This window comes from Larimichthys crocea, chromosome XV (assembly GCF_000972845.2).
Source record: "Larimichthys crocea isolate SSNF chromosome XV, L_crocea_2.0, whole genome shotgun sequence".
NCBI classification, from domain to species: Eukaryota; Metazoa; Chordata; class Actinopteri; family Sciaenidae; genus Larimichthys; species Larimichthys crocea.
Window position 1 is genome coordinate 7,994,757 of NC_040025.1, and position 15,044 is coordinate 8,009,800.

Sequence of the window (15,044 nt, forward strand, 5' to 3'; positions counted from 1 at the left end):
GTATAACTACATAAATATTCTTATCCAGGGCAAGAGTCCATTTTCGTTTTTTAAATACCAATGCACAAGGAAGGAAATTGTATTTTCCATGTAGGAAGAAAACCCAGTCAGACCCACAGTCAGTCCTCTCATATCAACAACTCTTTAGAAGAGCGAAATAAAGGGAGGATTCAGCCTTGTGCTATAACAGTGGCTTTAGGCAGTGAAAGTGTCTCCCTGAGCTTGAAAACAAGGACCAAGGTCCACAGACGATTAATTAGTGACTCACTCTATTGGCTCACAGCGTTCCTGTTTGAAATATCACATGAAAATGAATTGTAAAGCTGCAAATCGGGAAACGTGCCAGTAAAACCAACATGGGTGCAGCCACAGAGAGTGTGATGGAGAAGCTCCAGGGTTGGCCTCTAGATGAAATCATTAGTACAACGTAACTCTCCCGCTGTTCAAAGATTTATTCAAATTCAGAAAACTGAAACTTAATACCTGCGATAACTGATTACTTTTGCCCTTTAGGAGGCAGTGGAATAAACAGTGACATGTCATTATATTTTAAGTTACTTATTTACACATGCAGCGGCGGCATTATCATTCATTTGGCATTGTGTTTGTGTCCACCTGGTTAACGTAAGTCCAATATTTATTCTATTTTAGCTCTGTTTTTGGTCTCCAGTGATTCCCGAGGGGAAAATATGACTCACGTTGTTCTCCAGTACATTATGAGAGCGGTGAGAGTGAAACAAAACAGTATAGTTGTGGGCTGGACAGTGAAATAATGAGATAAAACTCACTATAGATCTCCGAAAAGGTGAGCTGCATATTTATTTATTATATATACTATAAGATATAGTATATACTATATATACTTATTTGTCTGATATTATAGAAAAAACGTGTGAAATCCGTCGTAATCAGTTAAAAACAGATTTGAAAGGACTTCAGAGTTCGCATATTACTTTGTGTATTGCACTTTTTCTTTTGGTATTTTATTTTTATTATGAAGTTTAAAGTTTGAAATAGTGGAGAGTGACATATGAGTGAGGAGAGGTTACAAAGCTGATGTGACACAGCTGAACAGAAGGCATCATAAGGCATGAAATGTGAGCCAGACAGCAGCTCATTTATGTCTTACATTCATAAGGGAATACAAATGACACCAAAAAAATAATTCATCTACATTTCCCCCTCACCTCCTTGAGCTTCTTGGCCCACGGTTTCTGAGCCTTCTTGAAACCTTCCTCCGCCTCCTTGGCCTCTTTGAAGCCTCCGATCATTTGCTTGTGATAAGCTTCCTTCTGCCAGTTCTTCACTTTCTCTACGTCATCGTTCACCAGGTTGTTCTTCACCTCTTGGTGCAGCTCACTCACCTTCTCCGCCTCAGTCATCACAGCCAACCAGGCTCTCTCCACAGAGCCGTACTGTGGGCCTGCGGATAAAACATTTAGTGCAAGAACATGCAGACAAATATTACCACAAGGCAAACATCATACTGTGTAAACAGAGCATAGGCAAATTGAAAGCATAAAGTACCTTTCTCAATGAGCTGCCTCCATCTCTTGGACCAAGTAGTTAGCTGATCACCGTAGGATTTTTCTATCTTGGCACGTTCCTGCAGGCAGCCCATGAGGTCATTGCAGAGCCGATGGCCGTCATCGAATCTCTTGACAGCACGTTTGTAGTTCCCCACCTGAAGACAGAGAGACAAAGAGGCTGAAGGAACAGAAAACAAATCTGTCTTTACTACATCAGAATACACATCAAGCTTCAATATGTTTATGGTAATCAGGGGAATTAGGAAAAATGCCTGAAAAGAAATGATGATTTTGGTATGTACACTTACAGTTTTGGTGGTAAGTGTTAATAAAAATAGTTTAAACTCTAAAAATGAAAGTAAATAAGATATTTTTGAAAAGTTCATGTTAATAATACGCTGCTTTATTGAGGTTTAACTTTAAAGGGCACCAGAAGAAACAAAGTTACAAACAACTCTGTCACCATTTTTAAAGCTCTATGACTCTACTTATGGTTTATTCATCACCAGTCAATGCTTCATCCGAATGCTCATTGTAGAATTGTGAAAAATTCTCACTTCTCTCTTAACTTATGAATGACTACTCCATATTAATAGCCTTGTGAATGACTGAGATAGGTCTCTCTTTGACAAAATATAAAGATCATTTAAAACTAATTACACATATTAGATCATATTTCCTCAAGATGTGCTGCTGCGCAGAATCTCAAAGCAGTGAGAGATGAACATTTACAAAAAGCAGATATCATTGCATGTTAGGTTTGTTTCTTGTGAATGTGAGTGGATGTCTGCTATAATACACACTATCCAGCACTGTTTTTGGATATCCACATATATAAAATTATCGTCTGCAAGCACATCTCTAAATATATCCAGTAAAATAAAGTATGCTCAATCCATTGCAATATATGATATTCTACAATATTCATGCAAATACTAGAGCAGCTTCAGCCACATCCATTTTCTTAATAAAGGCATCAAAGCTATATTTTTTTTTTGCTGTGGGATTCAAGCATATGAGTATTATCTTTTGTCTCTGTGTTCTTCTAGGTCTCACCACCTTAAGTAAGACTGCCTTAAAAAAAAAAAAAAGCAGTGCCAGCCGTGTGGCTCCGCCCCGTCAGTGCCTGCAGGGGGCGTGAGCTCATGGTGCATGATGAAGGGAGGGTGGTGAAGGGGCTGAAGGGGGTTGGGGGGGGGCTGCTCGTGCCTGTGCATGTGTAGTTATGCAATGACATGGGCTTGTGTATGTGTGTGTGTGTGTGTGTGTGTATGTGTGTGTATTTAGTGCACAAACTGCTTTAATCCTCTTGAGTGGTGTAATGCAGGCAGACAGATTCTCAGGGATAGATGACGAGGTGGAGACAGAAATACAGAGAAACCACAGACTGTGTGTATGTGCTGTAAACATAAAATAAATAAAAATATATAGATAACATCATCACACAAGACACAGCTCATGGAGAGCCCATCCGCTGTGTTCTCTGGCTGCAGAGCTGCTGCACTGTGATTGGCTCTGACATGAGCATGCACGTGTGGTGGTTAGTGTTTGAGATGAGAGAGCTGCAGGGAGGCAGTGAGACAGGTGTGTGACGGTGTGAGGTTTGGCCTGTGTGACAGCTTGCCAAGTCACACCACCACCCAACGACACGCAGGTGGACTCTGGTTCTACATATGAAAACAAGACTCGGAGCTCTTGTGTATCTGCACCGCTTCTCAGCCCGGTTGTATCAAAATATTAACGTTGATAATGAAAATGCCATATTTTTTTTTATAAAGCTGAACAGAGCTGCGTTGCTAGTGTACAGATGCTATAGGCAGGTGCATGTGGTGAAAGGCCGCCTCAGAGCGGCTGATGACTGAGGCTCTTTGTCTGTGTGTCTGCAGCTAAGAGCTATGATACAAAGAAGACTCTGTACTGAAGGAATTCATTAACACTAATTCGGCACACACACACACACACTGCATCCCAGAAGAAGAGAGGATGGATAGCACTTGTATGATTATATTTGTTGTGACGTGTCCTGTGAGGACAGTTTACAGCAAAAAGGAAATGCAACATTCTCTTGAATAAAAAAGGATTGTGCTGAAGAAGCAGTTTCACATGTGGTCCTCACATCTTTTAGCAGTTCTTCAGAACAAACGTTCATCTCAATCATCCAATTAATTTGTGTGTAAATGGTTAAAGTAAATGATGGAAGCCCGTTTAAACAGAGGAAATAACTCATTGCATTATTCTAATTTTCTTCTGTGAACATGTAAATGTACTTTTCAAAGTCACTAAATGAGTTTCTCAGAGCCGTCTGCTTGTCTGCCAGGGTAAGGAGATAAACAAGAAGACACGCTAAAAATACAAATGAGCACAGAAGTCCACAGAAGACCAATTTATTTGACTTTGTAGCTCATCCTTTTTACATGCCGTGAATATATTATCGTGGATATATTCGTATAATTATCATTATTATATTATCCCAATATATCTTTTCCAGGCAGGAGCGAGCTTAATTAACAACACGAGATGAAAAGTTCAGACAGACGATGAAAACTCATTTAATTACTTGGAAAAGGTACACGCGAGATGTGAAGACGACAGGAAATATCCATTTGGATAATGACTACTTGGATAATTACTACTTTATTTTTCTTCATTTATTTATGAGACACACTTTCTTCCTTTCTTAAAAGCTGAATGTCATGTCATGTATGTGTGCATTATCATCCAGATAAAACCCAAATAATTGTCATAGCTTATACTTTCACTCAATTTGACTATATACAGACACTGCAACTTCCCATTGACATAAAACCTTTTTCACTTCTGCGTAATGAGACGGAGGAATCCCTAATCAGGTCACCTTTAAGAAGCTCTTAATTTAAAGCAATAGTTCCATATATTTCTTGTCTATAGCCGGACGAGAAGTTTGATTTAACACTCACAGTTTGGTGTGGTGTCAATCTTGTCTAACTCTAAAGCATCAAAACATACTCAACTCTGCATTTTTAATGCCTGAAATGTAGATAACAACATCAGGACTCTCTTCCTTGTACCTCAGTAGGTATCAAAAAGCATTTCTGCAACGTCTGACAGTAGTTTTCCTGTGAAAACTCGGTGATGCTATTGTCATCTTTTCATCTGTGACTCTGTTTGACTTCAGAAAGCAGAACAATACAAGGCAAAGAGAGGGTAAAGGCTCGGGGCTACACGGTGAAAAGCCATCAGAGCAGACATGACGGTGTGTCTGTACCTCCCAGAAGCTGTCCATGGTGTCGTCAGCAACTGCACTTTCATCGTAGGAGCCAGACATTTTCCTGGATGTGGCAAAGCACTCTAATGACTAAACCTGTCCTCTGCAGCAGAGCTGGGTTCCTCATGCACTGAAAGAGACAAAACAACAACAATGTCAGACAGTAGAATTACAGTACACAAATTCAGACACAAAAGCATGAGCAGACTTTAGGAGAAGAACAAAGCCAAGCTGGCCTCTGTGTAACACTGAGGAAAAGCAACGTGGCGATGCATTTTCCCTGGCAACTGTAGGAAACCTTTCAATGCAAGGTTTTCTATTTGAGACGTTTATAATAATGAGATAAAAATAGTCTCCTACGCCATGCATACAGCATCGTGCCCTGAGGAACGAGAAGGGGCATCTTATATTGGTGTGTCCTAGAAAAGACACCACAGAGACATTACACAGCTCTGACCCTGAATCCTTCCACAGTGCAAATACTCGTTCTTTTGACGCATTACATGCGAGAGATGGTTGAACAACACATAACATAACACATAGTACACCTGCTACGCAGTGCATAGTAGCCAAGAATGCACCTCGTGAGTAAATGTAATGTTCAGACAACAACGCAGCAACAACAAGCATGGCTGGAAGCGAAAGTGACGCCACTTTTAGTGAAAAAGGAGAGAGGTTTGGTTACTAAAGATCAGATGTACAACACAAAAGGAGAGAGGTTTGGTTACTAAAGATCAGATGTACAACACAACGAACTTATTCCACCACATCAGGCCGGTTGAGGTCGAGGAGAGCCAAAAATCCTGTGAGTTTTAAGCCAATCATATGGCCAAGAATATAATTATTGCGGAAATAGACTAAAATATTGAAATAATTTTATGGTGGTATCATCTACCAGAATTTCTGAATTATTATCTTTACTGTAATGATAATAATAATAACCTTATTTTTTATAGCACCTTTTAAAAACAGAGTTTACAAAGTGCTTTACAGAGCAGCAGACCCAAAAGAGGGTCACAGGGTTTAGATCGAAAAAGTAAAAGCGTAAAACATAAAATAGATTAAATGCCACGGAAACAAGAAAACCCAAAACAATTAAAAAACAGCTATTTATTGATGGTCAAGAAAAATAGTCTGGTTAAGAGTAAAAGGATAAAAACATGATAAAAGAAATTGTAAAAAGACAATAAATAACAATAAAACATAAAGAATAAAAGCATTAATATATATATACTATATAAATAAAAGTAACTATCAAAAAATAATAAATATCTGTTTATGTCATATCTTCACAACAATAACAAAAAAATTTAAATAAGCATAGAGACTTGAGGACAATTTTCCCTTCAATTGTTCATTATATTTCTTTCCTACAGAAATTGTGACATAGCAACCTTAAAATAGACTGTAAAGTTTACAGTCTACACTTTACAGTGTAAACAAACACGCTGAGTCTATTTTTACACCTACACGTCCTTTAATGATGTGTTTTAATCACCCATTACTGTGTAAGGCCTACAGAATACAGTTCCTGCTGGATCGCCTCCAGCGTTTAAGGTGATTTATATTTATTTGTTTGACGCCGGGTCGATATCTTACCACCATGGTTAAAACAGAGACAGACTGCGAGATGCTCTATTGGTATTGAACTCAGTTTGAAGCCTAATCCATTTCGCTCACATGACTAATGGCTTTCCCTTGACAGAGAGCTCTTCATCGCGCCGCAACAAACCAATATGACAATATGTCGTATGTTGCCTGATAATAATGAGGCTCCGCTGATAATGTTCCCGCTCTGACATGATTTCTTGGTCTTAACAATTAAAAGCAGTTGATCGTCCTTTGTTTCTAATTCTGCACAGCCAAACACAACTTCATTTCAGCTCTTAATTAAAATGATAAATTAGCAAGATGTTACTTTAGTGAACTTGTTTGGCAGTAATTGATTCTCAGCATGCACAGTTCACATTAAGTGGTCAATGCAGGTGACGGATGACTCGTGGCCATTTAAGTTTAAAAGCTGAGTCTGCACTTTACAATCTGCTGCATCACAAGGAATATTTGGTTTAACTATTAACAGTGCCCTCCATTCTTCAACTTCCTTCTGCAGTCAAGTGCAAACGAATTTATCCTTCACCCCCTGAATGAGTCATAAAAAAAAGGACTTTCTGCATTTAGGCTCAGTTTGAACTGGCCTGACCTCACTTTCCTTACACACAATATGACAACACAATCGTCCTTGCGTGTAAAATAAGAGCGCTGAAAGTACAAGATCAGCTCATGAAGGGAAAGTATTTTCAGCAGCAGCAGCAGCCCCTGCCACACACTCTGTGTGTGTTTTCACAGGGAGGTCCACTCATCAGAATGTTATCAGGGGAACATTTGTACTCAGTGTTATTGGTTCTGGTTTCAGCTGCAGAACAGACAATCTATTCCTGCTCAGTCAGTGTTTCTACAGAACACTGACTGATTTAGCTGAGCTGTATTCTATCAAAGGCTTTTGGTTTCTGCCAGCATGCCATCACAGCACCCTGTGAGGCCCGTTACAGTCAAGGCAACTCAGACAGAGGCCATTTCAAATGTGCAACATAAAACACTAAAGAACTATGATTCTATGACTTAGCTAGTTTACCTTCAGTGCCTGAACCAAAGAATACTTGAGTCTTTAACTTGAACTGGCATCAGCTGCAAAGTCTTTTTTTTTTTTTCAATATTTCATCTTTTTTTCTGAATGGAAAGCTTCTCAGCTCCGAGTATAAAAGAATAAAAGCAAAGTTTCCTTGCACTCTGCTCTTCTGTCATACCACACGGGGAGTGATACAACTGGAAACTGTTTCTATTTATAGGAAAAAAACATTTTACTGAACATCGAGGAACGATGCAGGCTTTGCAAACCTGAAAGTTAAGTGATAAAAACATGCAAAGTCAACGCACTTTTGTACTTCCTGCAGCACCTCTCTTGGTCGGGGACACACCTTCACTAAAGCCTCTTCTTGATAATGGGCACACAGCCCCTTTCTGCCAGTCCACGCAACCCTCACAACCTGCTCGACAAACTCAAGAATCCATAATTGGCATGGCTGAATACAATTCATAACAATGAAGAGACATTGAATTACCAGACTGACCTCTGCTAAGGAAATGAACTGAACACCACACAATACCCAACTCTTCCTCATGTCTAGAGGACATTCAGTGTCTTTTTAGATTTAATTAGGTGTTACATAAAGGAATGTTTGTAAAAATGCTTATTCTTTCCTCCTGAGAATCAGAGCAGGAGATTGTTACGGTAAATATGAAGCTGCAGCCAGCAGTTGGGTAGCTTAGCTTAGCACAAAGACTGGAAACAGGGGGAAACAGCCATGTTTAAAGGCAACTAAATCCGCCAACCAGCACTTCTTAAACTCATTGACTGACATATTGCATGTTTGTTTGAGCTGTACAAAAGCATCAAGTTAGCTGTGTTAATCTAACTGGCTGCTGGCTGTAGCTTCATATTCACTGGACAGATATGAGAGGGGTACTGATCTTGAAAAATCAATGGCAAATTCCCGAGTTGAACCCACTACTGAAGATTTTTCCTTTGGCGGTTGTATGTGTTGAACATGTGTTTGTAACCAAAGCAACCAATAATATGCTTATGATATTAAGACCTATTTGCAATGATATGTAATGATGTTTTAACCTCTTATTGAACATGAGAAAACTCCAAAAAGCAAATTTTCTACTGTGGTACTTTGATGACAACAACAACAACAACAACAACAACAACAACAACAGTGCTTCCACTTTAGGAGATTAGTCTTAGTGAAAACAGACATGGTCATAAAAACAGCATGAGTTTAAGACATTGCAGGCCTCAAATTCATATTTTATAGATAACAAAATGTGTTTACTTTCCATGGAAAACAATACACTGAAAGATATTTGATATAAAAACACGAATATGTGATGTGCACGAAGGCCCCATGTAAAGCTAAGCAGCTCTAAAGTAGCAGTAGTCCTAATCTCAGACAGCATTGGACCCCGCTACCTGTCCATCAGTCGAGTCCTCCAATTAGCTTTTTCATCCGTGACTACAACACCTAGTGACATCAAAGCCAGTTAATCTCAGGCACGATGCCAGAACCCCGGCTCATAGCAAAACCAATGTGTGCAGAAGCTTAGTTTAACCAAAACTCACACAACCAACGTAACACTTGATGATGTTTAGAAAGCATTCGGATTAACACGATAATTCCCAGATAGTTTTTCCTGTAATCCACAATCTGAAACGAGACTTTAAAGTCGAATCATTATGTAGCACTGATAATTATCTATGTTTATGAAGGTGAAAAGATGATGGGGGAGAGCTGAAGCTTTGCAAAATATTAAAAAAAGGAACAGTTTCGACTTAGCTCACATTTTTTCTCCCTTGACATAGATAACAGTGGGGGTGGGAGTAGTAAGCGCATTGTGGAGGGGGTCTTACACTACAGTTATTGAGGTCAGTTCACCTCAATGGCTGTGAACACACCTGCTACTCCCCAGTGTATTCGCTGGTGACAAAGTCATAGTAAAGGCAGAGTGCTGTTTCTACTATTACTCGGATTTAGACATAATAGTGAAACAGACCTGTATTTAGTGCAGATATATTGCATTCATGAGTAAAATATAAAAATAACAGTAGGCCTGTACAACACACATTTATCTATTTGGATGTATCTTTCCGTTTGCAACTGCTAACAACCCACTCGCTGACCAGAACACTAGCTGCTGTCAAAGCGATCCCTTTTGTACTTAAAGTCTTTTAGGAAGTCTGTTGTGATCGCAGAGGCGGTACTGCTGTCTGAAGCTGACAAAATACTCCGATTCTTTTTGCAAATTTCCAAGTAACATGTATTCTTCTGCAGATTCACTCACCATGATTGACTCCATCATCGAAAAAGAAAGAAAAAAAAAAAACAATCCTAGAATTTGAAAATCAGACACAACTCCTTAAAACTCCTGGTGGATGTATGAATTTGTAGTCCAAATACGTCCTTTATAGTTTTTTGTTTTTTTTACAGTTGCAAATTTTATTTTTGCAGCTTTGACCTCTGCGGCCAAAGTGAACCCAGAGAGAACGATAAGTCTGACCAAACCAGCATGTCTCAGAGGCTGAGGGATAATCCTGCAGTGTGCCACTTGAATAGCTTTAGAAGGGGGGAGGGTGTTAGGAAGGAGAGCGAGGGAGCGGATAGGACAATGAGATGGGGACAAAAAGTAGAGAGAGGGGTGTGATGCTGATATGAAACTGTAATTACGGTATTAATTACTGACAAGGATCGCTTGGTTTGTTTCTGAATAGGTATGGTGGTGTGTGAGAAATATCAGTTTCGTCACAATACACTGCCGCATTCAGCACTGCGCGCCTGAGCCTGAGCTCTCAGCAACATGATGCAACTTAATACTGCAGGTACCTCAGGAACATGAATGCTTTTAAGAGAGTTAAAGAGAAACCCTAATCCAGGTGAGACAAATGGTCCTGACACGGTCAGAAGGTCCTCTGTTGACAAGCCTTTTAAAGCACTGAATGGGAACCACAACAAACGTTTAAGCTTGTTACAGTAAGAAGATTTCAGAGAGATGAACTAACTTTACTGCAGCACACTACCAAGCTCGGTGTGTCCTGACTGATTAGACAACAGTAATTCAAAGACAAAGCTGCTGACCAAGACATAATTTAGTGATTCTTTTTCTTTCCAGTAAATCAACTACGGCTGCACTTAAAACTAATGCGCCATGTCAAACATTTCGAGAAGTAACTCCACTAAAAGCCTTCAGCTAATGCTTTGATATGCAGCGAGTTTATGACGCATTCTGGTTGTCTGTGGATTCTGTTTGATAGGCACAGCATGCCCTCCTCTTGTACAGACTGAGTAAAAAGGACACACAAGGAGAGAGACAGAGGGAGGTCTTTCATTGAGATATGAGCAAGTGACAGGAAATAGAGGCGAGGGACGTGATATGGAGGCGAGGGACGGACGTGACAAGACGGCCACGGCTGGGAGAAGATGCACCAAGATCAGGACGTAAGCGTGGAGCGTGGTCAGACATCCATGCTGTTCCTGAGTGGAATAGAAAGAGCAATAGGGCCACAACAGGCAGCTGAACACATCAGGACAGAGATGTGATTCATCTCACGGTATAAGCAGGCCCGTTGGATGTTGCCAGGAGACAGAGCTGCCTTGTGCAGACTTCACACACGCCGTTACAGCCGAGGCCGTCATTAAGCCGGGGCCATGTGACCGATGCTTTAGGCAAGAGCAAAGAAGGCCGGTTTCGGCGACGCGGTGTCAGCTGTCCATCCCACAGTCGACTATTTGGGACACGCACACAATAGGGGAACTTGTGAAGGGTAGAGCATGTACTACTGAACCAAAAAAAGAGAGAGTGGGATAGAGTACTGAAGAGGACAGACTCATTCAGAAGAAGCTTGCAGTAATCAGAGCTAGATTAAAAAAAAGGCAGAGGAGTGGAGATAGAAAACCAGGGTTATGTTGTATTCATCAGCCGGATGCGTAGTGCAGTGAGCCCTCCTTACTGCTCGCTGGGGCATGAAGTATAAGAGTCAAATCTGAACTGACGTGGTGATTCAGACGGGGAGTCAATTCTGCAACAGGGTTTAGGAAAACAACAAGCCTTTATCTTTTTGCACTCCTCCAACAGCTTACTACCTGCATATCCAACAGAAAAAAACAAGTAAATATATACTAGGAAGATGTTCAAGTGTTTAAACAAGGCATCTGTAATGGCACCTACCTGTGGACATGCTGTTAATTATGCATAACTTTAAGCTTCAATATAATTTGAAGTCTGTGAGTTAAAAACGTTTGGGGAACTGCAGTTTATGTCACTTCCGCATTGGCTTCACTTCACAGTCACGGAGGTTTCCTCTTGTACTAAACACAAAGTACAAGCTGATGTGAATGTTATTTGTTCCGTAGCCATTTGGTCATAAACAAGAGTGTTGGGAAAATGACAATTTTGACCTGATGATGGCTTTAGATGATAAATGAAAATCATGACAATTAATCCTGAGGGAGGCACAATGTCTAGACTAAATTTCACAGCAATCAAATAGTAGTTAATAGACTGTCAGGAGATCACCAAAGATTATGATCCATCCTTTGAGGATCATTAATGTCTGTGTTTGGCCAGGCATTAAAAATGTTGAGATATTTTAATGGATACATAGAAACTTTGACTTTGTGGACATGGATGAAAAGTCATAAGATCAACAAAGTCAGCAGGACTCCTGTTGAGGGCTCGACATTACATTTGAGGGCCAAAATCTAATATCTAAGATCTAATATATCTCTGCAGAAGATCTGCCCCTGTAATGGGTAATAAATTACATCATAAATAGTAATGCATTGATGGCTTAACAGCATTTTACTGTTGTAGGTTGAGCCTGAGGGGACCGTGTAATTGCATTACATAATCTGGAAAGTAACTAATTAAGTTGACAGATAAATGCAGTGGAGTAAAAAGTAGAATAAGGAACTTAAGTAAATGTAGTTAGTTAAATTCCACCACTGTATATATATATGACTGGATGAGGACTCAGCTTCACTCTAAGCTTCATGATCCCTCCGAGATCAAGTGACCTGACTCTAACCCGTAATTCCTATTTACATATTCGTTGCATCATACACTGAACACACAACAGAACGGCTCCTGATCAAACACATGTTTGAGATTTGTTATGCCTCTGTTTCATTACAACTTCCAGATGTTGTAACGTAGCAACCCAGTCCATAGAGCCCGTGCAGGCTCGCTGTGTGGGTCGTGATTTCAAGCAAACAAGCACAGGATGACTCAGCTATCTGATCATGAACGTCTCCAGAGGTGCTCTGGGTCGCTGCACAACAATCAAGTATCAGCATCATTGTTTATTCCTCATGTGTGTGTGTGTGTGTGTGTGTGTGTGTGTGTGTGGGATGGGGGTTCCTTTCCTGTTGCCCATTTTTAATCGATATCTATTTTGTGTAACTGTGTGAGTCAGCCAGGTGTACTATTTCTCAGCTCCCAAAACAGCCGACCAGACAATAATTCACCAGCACTGGGATCGTTAATATGAATTGATTTCTGCAGGGGGGATGTTCTCTTTCTCTTCTCCCACCCTGCAGGGAGGTCAGAGGTCATGGTCAGCTACAGGTCACATGGAGCTGGTAGGGACTGAGCAGAGTGGATGCTGACACACCATGCTGCTTGTCATGTGACAGCTCATGAAACAGTTTATGCTCTGGTTCATTCTCCAACATCTGGTTTGACACAAGGACTACCCAATGTCACAAGTGAGATAAAATAATGCTTCGGTCACGTTTCTAAAGCGGTTCATCGCAACAATTCATCATAATATGACCTAATGTTTCTTAATGTAGTTTAATCAATCAATAAAGAAAATAAAAAAAAAGAAAAATCTGAGCAGGAGACAATATAATAATAATAGAATTAACAACAAATCAAAAAGATGTTGACAATCAGATAGTAAAACTAAGAAGAGAATCATATTACAGACTGTTGTTTAAGACCTTTGGCTGAAAGAGATGAAAAAAGAAGTGTGTGGGCATGAATGTGTTTTTTTATTTTTTTTTTTTATTATTCAAAATATAATAATATTAAAATAAAAAAGCAAGCCTGTGCACTCCATTCAGGAATGATCAACCAAAGTGCACAACTAATATCACTACTAACAATGTAATGTAATTTCCACCATCCACCTGGTGTATACGAGCTGCTGTGACAAGTTAAATCCCCTGATGTGGGATCATTTAAGTCTATCTTATCTTGTTCAAAACTGACATTTTTGACCTGATGTTGGCTCTCCATGAAAATTAAGACGATAACCAAGGTCATTAAAATTCATCTTGTGGAGAGCCCGGACCACAGTGGTAGACTAAACTGACTGTCAGACAGACATTACCAGAGATGGTTTAGAAACAAGACGGCACACTGAAGTGTGTTTCCTGTATCTGTGTCATGCGGGTTTAGCTACTACCACTTCCCTTTAGAGAACTAGCAGCAGATCCTGTAGTCAGTGAAATCAGTAAATATTGGACTCATTTTTTCATAACATATCTTCTTGAACATTCTGACACTATATTGGCCAAATCAGGAGAAAATTCACTTTGTTTGAGGCTCGTCTCTGCCTCAGCATCAACACCGATATCTCTTCTCTCCGTCAGTGCTGAATTATCAGTCTGGTTTCACCAAAGATGATTAAAAACAACTAAAATAAAATGTCTCAAACGTCTTCGGTGGTCTGGAGTGAGGAGACAACGCCTACTTGTGCAGGTGTTAATGTGTTAGCTCCTGTAAGAGAATCTTTGACATTACCATCCCTAGAGTCATGCACAGCACAGCTAAAAACTATAACATCGTGTCTTATCTGTTAACTTGGTGATACTCCTGAGACACAGACTGATAACACAGTTCACATCAAACTGTTTCCGTCACTCTGCTCTGCCTTTCCTTCCTCTGCATACGTCTCTTCCATATTGCCTCCGTCCGACCTTATCATAGCCTCAATTGTCTTCTTGCACGAGGAAGATTTTTAGGCAATTAAGATGCTCCTGGAAAGTTCAACAGTGCAACACACCTGAATTACAGCGTAAGTATATAATTTAATAGTGGTCGCAGCTGCTTTAACTTGCAGCAAGAGGCTGAAAAATGTCTACTAAGACTATAATGAGCTCCTCTGTGAGATCAAACAATGAGCTATAGTCATACTGTCCCCCTAACCTTGTTTACAACTATGACAACAAACTAGGCACTGTGAATACATTACTCGAAGCATTACTACAGCCGCACAACCTTTTTAAAATGTATTTAGTTTTCAGTTCATGGCATAAAACAGCCGTCAGATGCAAACCGCAGTGACAGCCCAAGCTCGTCCAGTCAGGTCTAAGACAGGTTGTCGTCATAGTGAATATTTGAAAGTAAGTTTCTCCAGAGTAGTGAGGACAGAGATGTCATATTGTATCAGTTGTCCAGGGATCCGGACATAAATTTAATAACAGCTTGGACAAAGTTACTGGCTGCTGGAGCATTTCCAGCTCTTGGATGGGCATCGACCTCCCTATGTCGAACCATCAGTACAAACTACCAACAGAGGCAGTGAACAAATCTAGTTCACTGACAAAAGTCCAAGATGAGTACATATATACATCATGACAGAAACCTCAAGTAGCACTGCAGTGAGAAAGGTCTCGTACCTTCTCTGCTAATATACATGGGTACTGATT

At 40.1% G+C, this 15,044-nt stretch overlaps 1 protein-coding gene across 3 annotated transcripts in view; it reads right to left on the bottom strand.

Annotated features, from left to right (window-relative positions):
• The window catches only part of pacsin1a (protein kinase C and casein kinase substrate in neurons 1a), a 32,705-nt gene that overhangs the window by 6,749 nt on the left and 10,912 nt on the right, over nucleotides 1-15,044 (bottom strand). For 2 of the 3 annotated variants that reach the window (XM_010748095.3, XM_019259952.2), the window contains exons 3-5: nucleotides 4,774-4,903; nucleotides 1,528-1,684; nucleotides 1,188-1,423 (exon numbers count right to left, since the gene is read on the bottom strand). In XM_010748095.3, the coding sequence (XP_010746397.1) occupies nucleotides 1,188-1,423; nucleotides 1,528-1,684; nucleotides 4,774-4,833 (453 nt within the window). In that variant the 5' untranslated portion in view covers nucleotides 4,834-4,903. Of the gene's footprint in view, nucleotides 1-1,187; nucleotides 1,424-1,527; nucleotides 1,685-4,773; nucleotides 4,904-9,675; nucleotides 9,774-15,044 lie in introns of those variants that run through there. The other variant, XM_027288931.1, reaches the window with a different exon arrangement.